This window comes from Triturus cristatus, chromosome 3_1 (assembly GCF_964204655.1).
Source record: "Triturus cristatus chromosome 3_1, aTriCri1.1, whole genome shotgun sequence".
In the NCBI taxonomy this organism is placed as follows: domain Eukaryota; kingdom Metazoa; phylum Chordata; class Amphibia; order Caudata; family Salamandridae; genus Triturus; species Triturus cristatus.
The window spans coordinates 876,120,437-876,135,173 of NC_140583.1; the positions used below are offsets into that span (position 1 = coordinate 876,120,437).

The window sequence follows — 14,737 nt, forward strand, 5'->3', positions numbered from 1 at the left end:
TCGAATTTCTTTGAGCCGGTTAGTAGTCTGGCGGCGGTGTTGAGGCAGGCTTTCAGTGGGGCCAGAGTTTTCTTGGGTAGCCCTGCAAGAGTAGAGCATCCATATTCTAATCTGGAGATAACTAGTGGCTGTACTGCCGTTTTAAGGTCGGACACATCGAGGAAGGGTTTTAGGTTTCTTAGGTAACTCAGGTGGAATCTGGCCGTTTTGTCCATCGAGTTTATATGGCCACGCATGTTCAGGCTGCCGTCCATGGTTATTCCAAGAGATTTCGCCAAGTCAACAATGGTAGGAGGGCAGTTTAGTGCTGAGATGGTCTTGATCCATTCCTGGATGTCTGGATTGGGTTTGGGGAAAGGTTTCGCCTCATTTGTACCAGTCTGACTCCCAAGTACAGCAATGAGCAGCAGAAAGATGACCAATCAAGTTTTGTAAAGGCATCCTCCCCACCCAGCAACGCATGTTGCTGTGTTTATAGTAACATTTGATTGTTTTAGGTAGAAACCATTTTTTTGTTAATATTTGCAGATTATGCAGCAAATGATGGATTATATGGCAAATGCTGCAAATATATAACAAAGCGAATAGGACAATGACATTATGCAGGACCACTGGATTTATATAGCGGTGTAGAGCCAAATTATGCAGCCAGGGCTGACGAAATAATGTAGCAGAAAAAGGCACATTATGCAACATAATGCAACACGCTCTGTCACAGTATTATTTCACTATTTTGTAATTTCAAAATCTGCATATAATGTCTGGGCAAAGTTACACCTCATTAGTACGAATTTAACACCTGAAAACACCAATCAACTGAAAGGTCATTAGTTAACCTTTACAAACATACCTACTTATGCTATACTGTCATGGTTTGATGGACACTTCTTTTAGTAACTTTTGATCCATTTCAGCTAGAAACTCATTTGTTTTTGCAAAATTTGCCATTTATGCAACAGAAGGCGGATTGTGTGGGAAATGCAACAAATGCATAAGTATGCAGAAAAAGCCAAAGTAGTAGCATCATATTTCCAGAGTTCCACTGTATGGGGCCCGTGAGTATCATATGGTGGATACCAGGCCCATGTGTATACTCTGTGCAGGATATGCAAGCCTGTGTTTTATCTACTACAGTTATGACTGCAGAGATAGTGACTAACTGGAGGTCTTTTGGACCTATAGATGCACCCTGATTTGATGATGTGAATGATTGTGTATGAGACCATTTGATGTCTGATCGATTGGTGTTTATTAGTCCCAGGCTTGTATTCTTGGTTCATGTAATCTGTTTGATTGAAAGAGAGTTGTTTTGGACGTTGTTCGAGTGAATGACCAAGCATAATATACAGAAAAGGGCCTTACATCCGATGTGATGCACTCTTGCCTCCAAAATGGCAAACTCTTAATATGGCTCTTGGTCCTCCTTTTTGAGGGGACCCCCCAGGGTCCCTCTTGTAATGCCTGCTACCTCCGCCGCCCTGCTATTAGTAACCCGTGGGGGTAAGGAATTAGCGGGTACAAAGCTGGGCTGTTAGAATGAGGCCCTTGGTCACTTGCAGGACTGCTTCATAGGTAAATGCCTAAAAAATGTTTTGCCTAAAATTTTTACCAAAATGTTTTTTTTTTATTCTCCCTAATGATATTTTAATCTCTGACGTTTGTAAATTGCAACTTTCAGGAAGAGAAACTATTACAGCCCAAAGGGTGGAAAATGTGGAATCCCTGGCCTTTGACTGGATCTCGAAGAACCTCTACTGGACAGACCCAAGATACCGAAGCATCAGCGTCATGAAAATTGCCGATAAGTCAAGACGAGCCATTGTACAGAATTTAAATAACCCTCGCTCCATAGTGGTGCATCCGGTCATTGGGTAAATATAGCTTCCCCCTCTCTTGATATCTTGAAGTGCTTGTTTTCCTTCTCAGCTCAAATAATGCAGCATTCGTTCACTTCACAGAGCATCTCGCTAGGCAGCGTCTGCATCATCGGTGACATTGTTTTTTTCTTTTCTCATTAGCACCTCACTCTGTCGTAATGAATATCTTTTAATCCGTCAGAAATAGCTGAATAAAGTGTGAGATAATTCCAATTTCATTACGACAGGGAGGTAACATAGTTGTATCTTTTGAAGAATACTTTCAGTATCCTTAAGTTCCTAAAATGATGTCATGCTTCAGCACAGCACTGATTTGATTAGAATCTTTACTCAGTATCTTTCACAATTTCAACACAATTGTAATTTGTGGACACTACCTTACACATACTACGGGCCGTGTTAGAAAAGGTGCCCCAGGGGCTCAATGGGCATTGCTCACACTTCTTGTGCCCCGGGCCCACATTTTTATTCTAGAAAAGGCGGCAGATGCTTGTGCAGCCCCTTCTGTAATATGGATCACACTGGCACACCTTATGCAATCACAATGGGGCACTCTCACATTTGCTTGGGGGTGTGGCCCCATGCAAATGAGGGAAGTTTTACTCCACGCCCACACTGTATTATAGGTGCGGGCCCAAAGGCAAATAAGCTGTCGGGAGACACTGACTGTGCCCCACATAGAGGTAGCGCACAGTCAGTGCACCCCTGGTGGTATCCCTAGGGAGCGGTTCATGGGAGTCAGTATGGCCCCCTCCAGGTATGTCTGTCATCAAACATACATTTGATCGTATCATATTTGATGCTGATGTATTGGCACGGCATACTATGACATGTCTCAGGAAGTTATTCCATGTATTTTTGGGCTAAACCTGATTGCATTCAAAGAGTTTGCCACCCTAGAGTGTCTTTGGCCTATTCCTTTTTTTCTAAATTGTTGTATGAGCTGCTCATGGGTTTCAGCGTCAATACAGGCAATGGAACCTAAGAAAATGTTCAAGTTTAAAGTTTTGCATGTTTTGCATGATAACTAATGTGATATCCAGTGTTCTGATTTGACATGGAAGCACCAGCCTGCAAATCTCTCTGGGTTAGCATGAGCCAAGAGCAACTTGTCTGAGAGGGGCTTCAGGAAGCAAGTACGAGACTTTCCAACATTTATGTGACTGATGCCCTTTGCTCTTCATTAAGCCACGGGTTTCCAGATTTTCAAAACCACAAACCGTGATAGACCACAGACATGGAAGTAGGACAAACAGTTGGTGTTTCCCAAGGGCCCAGACCTACGCAGGAGCTTTCTGTCAGAGATTAGCACTATAATTCCGTTGGACTATAGATACACAAGGTGTATAAATGGGAGTTTCAACCTTCTGTGACTTTTAGTTGTTATTATTACCAAATGATTGTCTGGCTAGTAGCCTGGATTCTGGGCACGATGGTCCCGATGACCTGATGAATTGCTGCCCTGTGTGAATGAGTAACGCAGCCCAGCAGCCGTGTTTTAAAGGAGGCAGTGGAAGCGAGCATGTGCAGCGTTTTCCTTTGAGTGTCCATGCTCAAGCAGCCCTCTTTCCAACAATAGGACATGACTAATTTATTGAGAAGCGTGAGGGTGCTTTCCTCACGCACAGAAAAGATATAGGGGCTCATTACAATGGCGGACGGACTTAAGTCCGTCCGCCATCGTCACAGGAATTGGGACCACCCGGCCAGATGGCGGTGGTTCCGCACATGCAATTATAATGCGACCGCCACTGTGGCGGTCGCATTGTGCATGTTCACCATTGCGGCAGGTGCTGCTGACTGCAGCACCTGCCACAATGTCAAAAATGCATGTTGTGCATTTCACTGCACTACGTGGCAGGCACCACGCGGTGCCTGCCACCTGGTGCAGGGAACTGTAGGGGGGCACCATAGTGCACAATTGCATTGCCCCTGCACAAGAGGGACCCAAAATGGGGCCCCTCAAAGTACATCCCTGGCAGCCTTTGAATGGCGGTAGAACCGCCATTCAAATGCTAGTGGGGATGCAGCATCCAAATCTGGTGGGTGGTGCCTGCTAGGCACCGCCACCATTTTGTGGATGCGGGGTGGGTCCGAAAGGAAATTGTAATGATTGCTTGTGTTGGACCCGTGGTGGACGGGCTTCCAGTCCGCCAGCACTCCGCCCGCCATCCTTATCTGGCGGGCAAATAACGGCCACACGATGGAGGTGAACCCGCCACCGGCAGACTGCTGGTGGCGGTTTCACCGATATCATAATCAGGCCCTTGGTGTTGACAGATGGTATTATCTGTTTAATTCTCACTCTCACAGCGAACAGGATCGGCCGGGGCTATTTTCAAGCTAAATTCAGGGCACTGGTAACTTTCAAGCTAAATTTAAGCAGACCAACAACTTTACCAGAATCAACTGCACAAGCTTCCCCGACACAGATATTGGCTGTGCAAGCTTCCCTTTCACAGAGAACATGCACAGCACTAGAAGTGGCAGTTTAATCTTCCTTAATCCATATAGGGCAGGAACTGCACCAAAATCAGCTGTACACACACTCCTCACACACAGCACAGGCATATCAGAAGCAACAGTGCAAAACTCTTCCACACACAAAACAGATGCAGGGCGGGTAAGTTAAGTGCAAGCGCCTGTCATACCAAGAGGAGGTACTGACCATGAAAAGGTAATATCTGCCTAGGTACATCTAGTTCCCTTGTGTCTGTGTTTTTCTACATAATGCAATATCATATTTAGCCTCAACACAAACCTCTTCAGTGGAGGCACACACAGATTCCTTTGCATTATCAGGACGGGCAAGCCAGCAATTGTCAACTGGATTTTAATATTGTTTTTAGTGACCTCCTCCTATGCAAACTTGATGGTCAAGAATCTACAACTTCTATTCCGGGGAGATTTAATTATATTAGCAAAGAAGAAGTAACATTATTTAACCTTGATAATCCAGCTATTTATACAGCTGTTGCATTAAGCAAATTGGCAGGTATGAATTGGGTTTTTGCTGCAAATTAGCTTTAAGTATTGTCAAATATGAAGGAATCGAATGCATGATTTGTCTCATATGCAATGAGTAATACAGCTGTCAGTTTGAACTAACAAGGAGCCAAATCCCATGGCCTGGTGAGCCCACCCTAAACTGAAGCCTCCCAAAGATCACAGTGCAAACAGTGATAGTCAAAGGCATCGCAGCTCTGCATCAACGATCGACGCAATGATACTCTCCTCCACAGAGCATGGATAGGAGCCCAGGTCTTTAAACAGGGGTGCCTGAAGTGATGTCGGGCGGAGGGGTGGGGGGGGGGGGGGGGGTGGGCATTGACCAAGGGGAGCATCATACAGAAAACAGTACTGTATTTTTCAAGGGAAAAAACAGCGTAGGTGTGGTCCACTCTATAAGAGGCCACAAGTACCATTTTTGCCACTCATTCCGTGGGTGGGAATAGGAGTCAAAAGAGGGTTGGGCAAATTACCCCTCCCCCACATTTGTGATAAAGTGCCAAACTGTGAGTATTTGTACACTTTGGGGAGACCTGGCTGTCCATAGCATGTGGCAATCATGTATTTGATTGCAATTTTAAAGGGATAACTGCATGTATCTGCAATGTTTGAACAGTTAACTATGTTTAGAGCTGCCAATGTGACGGACAAATTGTGCAAAAAAGTATCATTCTGGGGGCGCGGGTAGCCCAATGAAAGTTTTTCTCATGGAGAGTACGTCATTAAAATGTTTGAAGACTATGATGAAATGTGCGATTCACTCCAGTATGGGTGGGCATGTCCTCCCAGGTGTGGTGGTATAGTTGTTTTGATTCAGTCGAAAGTGTGAAGGGTAAACAAAGAAGATGAGAATGGCTTTACTAATCTCCAAAATGTTCCTGCTGTAATGCAGAGGTTAATAAAATACAGAAAACATTTCCACAGAACTTAAAGTTTTCTATTGCTCAGAAGTACTTGGGGCAGCAATTACAGTCATTTAGAACCACAACTAGAGGTATAGCACAGAAACTGTACCGCCTATTCACAAACTGCATTGTATAGTAAGTTAAGTTTAGTAGTAGTAAAAAAGTGCTACTAACGCACTACAAAATGCTATTCACATACCTTTAGTGAGCTACTTTACACCAAGCACTTTGGTCTCCATTCACAACCTTTGAGTTCACATAGACACGTCACTCTCGTGATCATCTGCATTGGATTGTCTGCTTTGGCATTCCTTGTCAAAAAGAGCCATGTTTAAACCACTATGTATAGTCTGTATAGCCTTCCGTCAGACTGGTCCTCGGTTCTTACAGAACAAATTCAAACGTTAACTGCCTCAGAGAACTCACAGTTCAACCAATGCAAATCAGCTCGCCGCTCCAGTGTCTAAAAATGCACGCGTGTGAGGGGACGTTTTGTTGTTCAGGCTACCCGCTTGAGGAACTAGCTATCCCCCCTAACTTTTTTAAACTGAAGATCTACTTGCTGTCAGGAGTGTGCTGAAAACTTGGCTTTACTCCCTTTAGTGGGCGATCTGCCTGCCCCTTCAGATACCCAGAACCGGGATGCCTTTTTAGGATATAATTGAGCCCTACAAAATAAATAATTATAATAACTCAGTTAAATGGGTCCAAACAGATCTGCCAACGTGTAAAACCACAACAAACAGCCTCTTTGAGGAAACTATCAATACATAATGTGTATTTAATTACTTGTGCCCTTATATAGATGCAGTGGTATTGCGTTTGAAGAGTATAGGCTTGTAAATTAAAAACATGTAAATGCTTTAGAAATCTGGTCGAAATGAGATTCACCCGATTAAAAGCATTACGAGACAGTCAAACCACTACTACATTTTAAAAATGATTGATATAGACTTTAAATAAGATATACTGGAAATTGACAACATAAGCTAACTATGAATGTTATTTTGAAACTGGAAGCATTATAAGAAACATTAAGAACTCCCAATTGTATCATCAAGAAGACACTTCTTACAAGGAAGTCTGAAAAGTATCGGCTACATCCCGAATCCAAGATTTTTTGAATGCTTGATAACAATGAACTTCTTGTAGTGGAGAATCAACTTTTAACTAGCTTCACTTCCAAAACAAACATTTTAGTTTTTATTTCATACTGTTAAATCGGAACTTGCAGCCAGTTTTTGTATGTGTCAGTCGAAAGTCTTTAAAAAGTATTTCATATAAAGGTGCATGCACTCATATTTCCTCATTTCGTTTACCTCACACAAGAAGGTCATATTGTGCTTTCCATACATTTATGCTGGATTTTCTAAACGTTTGCATTGCTGTGGACAAAATACTTTGATTGTCAAAGCTCCCTCCCCTCCTCCCTCCCCTTTTTTTATTCTGCGATTTTGAATGACAAATTTTGAGATTGAAATTTCTGAACTTTGTCTTGAATTTGCTGAATGCAGAAACATCTGGCCAAACTGTCTTTTCTGCGCTTTTAAATTCCATGAAATTAGTATGACTTCCAGCGAATACTCGTTTGCTTAATTCCACAAATTTAAACCACAGGTGAAAATGGCTCCAGCAGTTAAAACTTTTACCCCAGTGTTTCTACTTGCTCCTCATGTAGACCCCCATGTGGACTGCTTTGTAATCCCTTAATTGTACCCCATCTGATCAGTGATCTTTTAAATATAAGTGCGCCACTAGCATTTTATCAATTTCAGTAGCTGTTTATTTTACCTCTTATAAACAACTGTTTATTAATTTTTTCAGCTTTGAATTCTTAGTAAAAGGTTTTACACAAGCATTAGCAATGGCAATAGGTATGGCTTTAAAGGAATAGGAGAAACGTATTTATGTGGAAGCAAAGAAATGTAATAATATTGGTGTAGTTTAAAACAGCAGGGGAAAGTTGTACTGTCAATACAGATCCAAATATCCATGGAGGTTATGACTGCACACTTCCCAACTGTGCTGCTGTGGCAGAAAATTATCATAAATTATCTAGTTATCCAAGAAGCGTTATTAGCATTCCAATGTGTGCGCCATTGAAAGTTCAAACTGTAGGAAGCTGGATAAATAAACAAAATTATCACAGCTATATGGAGGCCAAGCACTTCTTTGTGGAAGCACACAACTTCTGCCCAATCTAAACATGCACTCCTGGCTTCCAGCACGTGGGACCAGCCAAAGCCCCTCTCTAGTGATGCTCACCTTATTGTCTAGTGACAGCTGCGCTGCCAAGCCAGACCTTAAAAAGAATCATTCACACTGAGCTGCTCTTGGGGTAAAATGTCATGCAATGCCACTTTCTGTGATACCATTATAGTCAAACAGTGTGTGTGGCATCTCTTCTACTACACCTGATATCCGTAAAAAGGCAGAATTGGAAAAACACATTCAAATAAATTAAGCAGCTAGGTAGTGTGTATATTTGTAAACACTTGTTTAAGAGAAGTATACACATTCTTTGTTAACTGAAAAAATAAGGTGAAATAGTTTGATGTGGCTGAATCTATGTATACACTGGGACGCAATGACAAATTTTGTAAGTTAAATGATTGTGCACAATAAATGTAAATGTAATTATTAATTACATTTCTCTTATGAAAAAAGAATCTTCCTAACTCTAATCTTTAACTAGTTTTATATACAGTCTATTTTTATCATCTTTAGGTATATTTTTTGGACAGATTGGTTCCGTCCAGCTAAGGTTATGAGAGCATGGTGCGATGGATCGCATGCACTACCAATTGTGAACGCAACTCTTGGCTGGCCAAATGGATTAGCTATTGACTGGAGGTAAGCAAACTTTGATTTGAAAGTTTTATTCAAACAACATTTTAAGTTCTTATGAGCCCCAAGGTATTGCACTTTTTAAAATAACCATTTGGTCCCACATTACCTAAGAGGTGGTAGATTATATCTCATCAAAATCCTACTGCTTCCTCTACCATGCTGGACTGATCCACGCAATCTGGCTAGCTCTAAGGATCTCACAGTATACATAGTGCCCTCCCGCTCCAACGTTACTGGAGTATGACATATTTTTTTAAATGTCTGTAAGCTGATAAAAAGAAATGCATATACATTATTCAGAACATTTAGGTGGCACTTGATGTGCCATGCATTCATTTGAATTCATATTCTTCTAATGTATGGCAGATGCATTTACAGAACTGGCAATTGCGAGAGGGGCACAATATGCTTTTTGGGCAAAGCTGATCATACTCAAATCTCTGACATTTATTTTAAGAAAGACTAGCATTTTTCTCACCTTCTGAGCACACTGATCACCCCCTCCTTCTAACAGGGTGGCATGTAGAGATTGGTTGTGAGCCCAGCCAAACATCATCCTTTCTCCAGCCTCTACCATTGTTGTCAATAGGTGTTCACTTACTGCCACAAGGCAGCAGGTGTAGTTGACATTTTCTGGTTTACTTTATTTTTACGTTCTTACTTTTACCTGGTGCTCAACTAGAGATTCAAATGGAAAAGACTTGGGAAAGTAGCATAGCTAAAGTGCTATATGGGTCTCAATACAAGCAGGACAAGTTAGGTCCCATACACCCTGCTTTGTCCGTAAAAGGACACCATGCTTGGCATTAACAGCCCGATCACACTCTTGCGCCTCGGTGCAACTGCGTCTCCTGCACTAATGATAAATATGCCCTTGCATGAGCTGTAAAATGGACTGATTGTTCCTTCTCCTTCCGTGGCAGCTTTTAACATTCAATGGTATAATTTTTCGTCTGTTGCAGTTGGATCATACATTTGATGTAATAAGGACCTAATGTTCCTCAAAACTGTGTATAATGTGCAATACAATGCAGCATTAAGTAAATGCAGACATGCGTTTCTGAGCCAGATTGAGAAATTGTATTTGTGCTAATTAATCAATTTGCTTGGACATCCTTAAATCCGACGCAGACTTCAGGTAAATGCTGACCTTCTGGGGAAAAATAAGTTTGTAAGATTAGTTTGTCTAGTGAACTCAAGTGTCACACTTTGCAGCTCATAAACGTGTTGTGTGCTGAGATTTGGGCACTGGAGAATTGAAATATCAGGGCACAAATAAAGGAGGATATTGATGAGATGTACCAAGTTTTATGAACCCTGTTGGGTTGGGAGGGAAGGAGCATTTCTGATTCTCTGTCACATATATAATGTTTTAAATAAGTCAAGAAAATATGAATTTTGTACAAACCCACAGTTACTTTTCTCAATTCCTTTTTAGTTCCTTACGACTTTACTGGGTGGACGCCTTTTTTGATAAAATTGAGCACAGTACCTTTGATGGTGCAGACAGGCGCACTCTTGATCGCATTAGCCAAATGACTCATCCCTTTGGCCTTACAATCTTTGGAGGTGAGTTGTAAATGAATGTGCTTCTTTAGTGCCCAAACACAGTTTTCGCCATTGTTCAGTGCAAGAAGTACTATTTTGTATAATTGACCTAGATCGTCTTGCCTGTCCCTTGATGATGATTGAATGTATCACCCATCAACTCTAAACTTGTGCATTGTTTGTTTGTTTTGGATTTTATGAGGTATATTTTATGTTGATGATTTAACATTGTACTGCTCAATTGTAAATATTTGACACTTGAAATTGCTGATCCTCAAATACACATTTGCCATATAAATTGGCAACCAGGAATCATTCACCATATTACCTAATTACTATTATAACACATACGCGAAGGCTTCAAAACAGTTTGGACCAAAGTGGACTTCGATCTGGTTTCTGAACATCAAAAATTGATATATTTGATCCTTTTCGAAAACAGATTTTATCTTAGCTGTGTCCCTCAGATAGTCGATTCCAATGAACCGGGCTGACTAGTGCCATATTAAAGTTGTACAGATTAATCAAGGGCATATTGCTCCTTAAGATTAGAAGGCTCAATAGTAGTTGCAAAATTGTACAAAGTGCAGCAAGTGAGTTAGTATCTGAATGAACGAGGAGCAGCATTTTGAAACAGTTCTTGCCGAGAGACTAGTAGCAGAAGGATAGTATGGAAAAACACAGCTGCGTGTGCTCCTGGCACCGTGGGGTGGTGGTCTGACACAGTCTGAAAGAATGTTTTATAAGTAAACGGCATTGGCAATGACTTTTCACACATTTAAGGCAAAAATGGTTTTATGTGTCTCTGGTGGTAATTGGTGATATTGGGTGTAGAAAGCTGGACTTCTCATCAGCGTTAAGAGGCTTTTGGATGGCAGATGATATCCCAGAAACATCTCACAGGTTCTTGAGTTTTCCATCTTTGGGGAGTTAAGTAATTTTATTCCAAAGAAAGAGGCGGGTACCTATAGCAGGTATTGGAAAAATATACATTGGATTGCTGATGGTTCTGACATTGCCTAATGTTAGGCATTCCTGTGTATCTACATCTATGATTTTAACATATTATTTAAAGAAAGGTTTGTCATAGGCCAATCAGACGCATGTCAATTGAGGGTCAATACAGAGCATTATTAGCGTGCGCCACGTTTATCGTTGCTGTAACATATCATTACAGTGCTTCTTGATTAAGAATGTGGTTCTTTAACAAAACACTTTTCCCAAACTATGGCAAATGGAAAGGAGGTTCGCTGAATATATTTTAAACAATTCAAATACGATGCCATTTAGTGTCTTTATATTTCACCCACATTATGAGATCAAAACATTCTAGGCTGGAGTTGGCTTTTCTGGCGGTTTCCAGTAGCCTTGCCATTCGGCCCTCTGAGCATAAGAGGAGCCTTGCTGCCTCCTGGGGTCTGCTAATCCTGAAGCTGAATCCACTGGTGTTCTTTGTTGTTATTCCTGCCATGAGTTACCTGAGACACTTGTGATTCCCACCTACTCCCACAATGGAGGCAGCTAGCTGAAAAGCAGAGGAGAGGTGGGTCAAAAGGTGGTTACAGGTAGCCATACGACGAGATGGTGGCTACAAGGAGAGAGTAATCATTAGTTCTGTGCAGTCAGAAAAGTGAGCTGTGGGAATGATGTGAACAGAGTTCCTGAAATTGGCACAGATATAGATGGGACAGAAGACTCCCTAAGGGTTAAAACGGGACCACAAAATTGAGCTCAATTAGCCCTCCACAAATTATGTTCATCATCCCCTTCTACTCTAGCATCTCTCGAAGGTACTTTTCCACCCACCACCGACAGCGATGTTATAATACATTCCCTTCTCATCCACATAGGACTCAAACAATATCCCTACCAACCTGATAACACAACAACTTCATTTTTATTGTTAGACCTGACATCCTTGGCGTGGTATTCCCCCAGATGTTTTGTCCTCGCTCCCTGATTTTTGCTGAACTTGTTTTTTGTTGGCATAAGGACTCTGCACTTACCCTTGCTAACCAGTGCTACAATTATTGTGCTCTCTCTTTGAAGCATGGTAACATTGGCCTATACCTAATTGACACATTTAATTACTACCTGTAACCAGGGCCTGTCCAGTAAATGCTACTAATGAACAGCAGCACTCATTGTGCCACCAACTAAATTAGCACTGTACAACATGTCTCAGGCATGCCACGACAGCCTGTCACGCAGTTTTAAATTGCCATTTCGAACTGGCAAAAAAAACTTTTTGCTAGACCTGATCCCTAATACTTTTATGTCACCACTTTGGTAGGTCCTAACCACCCCTAGGGCGGGGTGCATGATATTTAAAAAGAAAAAGTAGGGCTTTTGGGTCCTAGGTTTACAAGTCCTGGCAATGAACAACTCCTAAAGTTATTTTTCGCTGTTGTAACACCTAGCGTGCCCATGGACTAACACTGGGTTAGCTTATTAAACTTAATAAGTGCAAACTTTAAATTGGGCGTAGATAAAGCAATAATGTTTACACTTAAATGAATTGTAATTTGAAAGTCTCTTTAATGGCGATGTCGGATACTAAACTACAACTTTAAAAATGCCACTTTTAGAAAGCTGGCATTTTTCTGCCCAAACCAAATGTGTCTTTCTGCTCTTGTCCTAGGACACATGACAGGGAATGGCACTGCTATTGTGGGTTGTACCTTGCTTCCAGACATTGAGACAAAGGAAGCCTAGGTGTGAGGCGAGACAGTCTCTTGCCTTCCCCTGATTAGACATCAAAGGACCCTGCCTGCAACACACACAAAGGAACTTAACTCCAGGGCTGTCCTTTAAACACTATGGAGCCTGGATCAGGGGAATGGGAAGTACTGGCTAGATGAAAAGAGAGATGGGCCTGCACACCTCAATTTAATTAGTAAACAAAAATCAATTTATATATGTAGTAGTGATGTTTTTTAGTGTGCTATCACGTTGAAGGAGTCTGAGCCTTAGCTCCTTTAGCTAGAATGTGAATGAAGTGGGGGGTCGGAGTTATCCAAACCTGCGTGATGCACAACAGTGGACCATAGGTCTTCATCAAAAGTTCATAAACAAGTTCTTAAAATTAAATAAACAACAGTATTCTTGTAAACAAAAATTGACTTGTATTTAACAACAAAGTCAGTCCCTTAGTTCAAAACAGAAGCGTTAAAGATGCGTTTTTGTTGTTACATTGTAAAATACTGAAATCCGTTTTACAATTTCAAATGCAATGAAAACAAAAGTCCCAATTTCAAGTACTGGCTAGAACCATTTTTGATGGTGGGTAGGGAATTCCCCCACACAAATGCAGGTACTGGGTATAAAAGTGGGAACTTCAGAACCCTTTTATTGGAACATTCCTCAACCTGCGGAAGATTGAAAAGAAGGACTGCCTTGCTGTCTGATGGAGAAGTACTGCCCAGCTGACTGAACAATGGTTAGACCTGCTTATCTTGAACCCAGGCTACTCAGAGTGACTCAAAGGATGTCCTGTATTCGCCCTACATTGCATGCCACCTGCCCTATTTTCCTCTCAATCTTTTTCTCGTACAATTTCTATCCCAGGTAAGGTCTCCAAAAGTATGATCACTTGGTTCGGACAAAAAAATGTCATATGAAAATGTGTCTGGATCACTCCCCGTTTGTCCTTCTACTCTTTCATTGATAGGTTCTTGTATCTGAAGCTCTTGTATCTGACTGATCCTGGTAACTGTTTTATTTTTGTTTTTCATTGTTTTTATGAAACATGTAATTTAGTTGTTTCTTCCATGTGCATGCAAATGGTCTGTCAGCTGAATAATTGTAAACAAGCTTAGTTCAGAGAGATTTTAGAATTTCTATTTGGAGGCCTCAGTAAGCAGTAAACACATAGTAACTCTATGAATATTTTCCAATTGACACCCTTAATGGCAAACACTTGTTCCAACATAAATATGATATTCAGCCACATTCACCTAGTGCCCTTCATCTTAGTGCAGTTGCCTCTAGACAGTGCTAAGTATGTCCAGAGTGTATTGCTTTGACTTCAAGAGGCCATCCGGTAAATGCTGTCATAATCGGTCTTAAAACCAGCCAGGTATCAGAACTGTGATGTAAAGACATTAAATTGTGGAGTGCAGCAGGGATCAGCATTGGCTCCCAGTCTTGTTAATATTTATATGTCCCTCCTCGCTTTCTTAAAATCAAAATTGTCTCATATTCAGACAACACTCAGTTACTGCTGTTTACACGGATAAGTCGGCCGCAGCTAAGGAGACTTTTTCACGATGTATAAAGGCAGTGGTTAAGAGACAATAACCTTCAATATAATACAGACAAGACAAAAATTCTGCTGTTCCAACCCACTACCAGGATGGTCTGGTTGCTGGCCAAGTGAATGTTCACCCCCCGCCCCCTACAGAAGTGGCAAGGTAACTGGGGGTGCTATTCGACAGTCATCTTTCTTTTAAAGCCCAGATTTCTTCTGTGGTGCAATTCTGTTTCTGGATCCTAAATCTTTTTTTTAAAGTTTCTATACTTTCTCCCGTGGGGAGCTCAGAAAATAGT

At 41.4% G+C, this 14,737-nt stretch overlaps 1 protein-coding gene across 1 annotated transcript in view; it reads left to right on the forward strand.

Annotated features, from left to right (window-relative positions):
- LRP2 (LDL receptor related protein 2) overlaps nucleotides 1-14,737 on the forward strand; it is a 342,454-nt gene that overhangs the window by 115,539 nt on the left and 212,178 nt on the right. Inside the window, exons 17-19 of the mRNA XM_085645360.1 lie at nucleotides 1,679-1,871; nucleotides 8,519-8,644; nucleotides 10,080-10,210. Of these exons, the coding sequence (XP_085501486.1) occupies nucleotides 1,679-1,871; nucleotides 8,519-8,644; nucleotides 10,080-10,210 (450 nt within the window). The remainder of the gene's footprint in view (nucleotides 1-1,678; nucleotides 1,872-8,518; nucleotides 8,645-10,079; nucleotides 10,211-14,737) is intronic.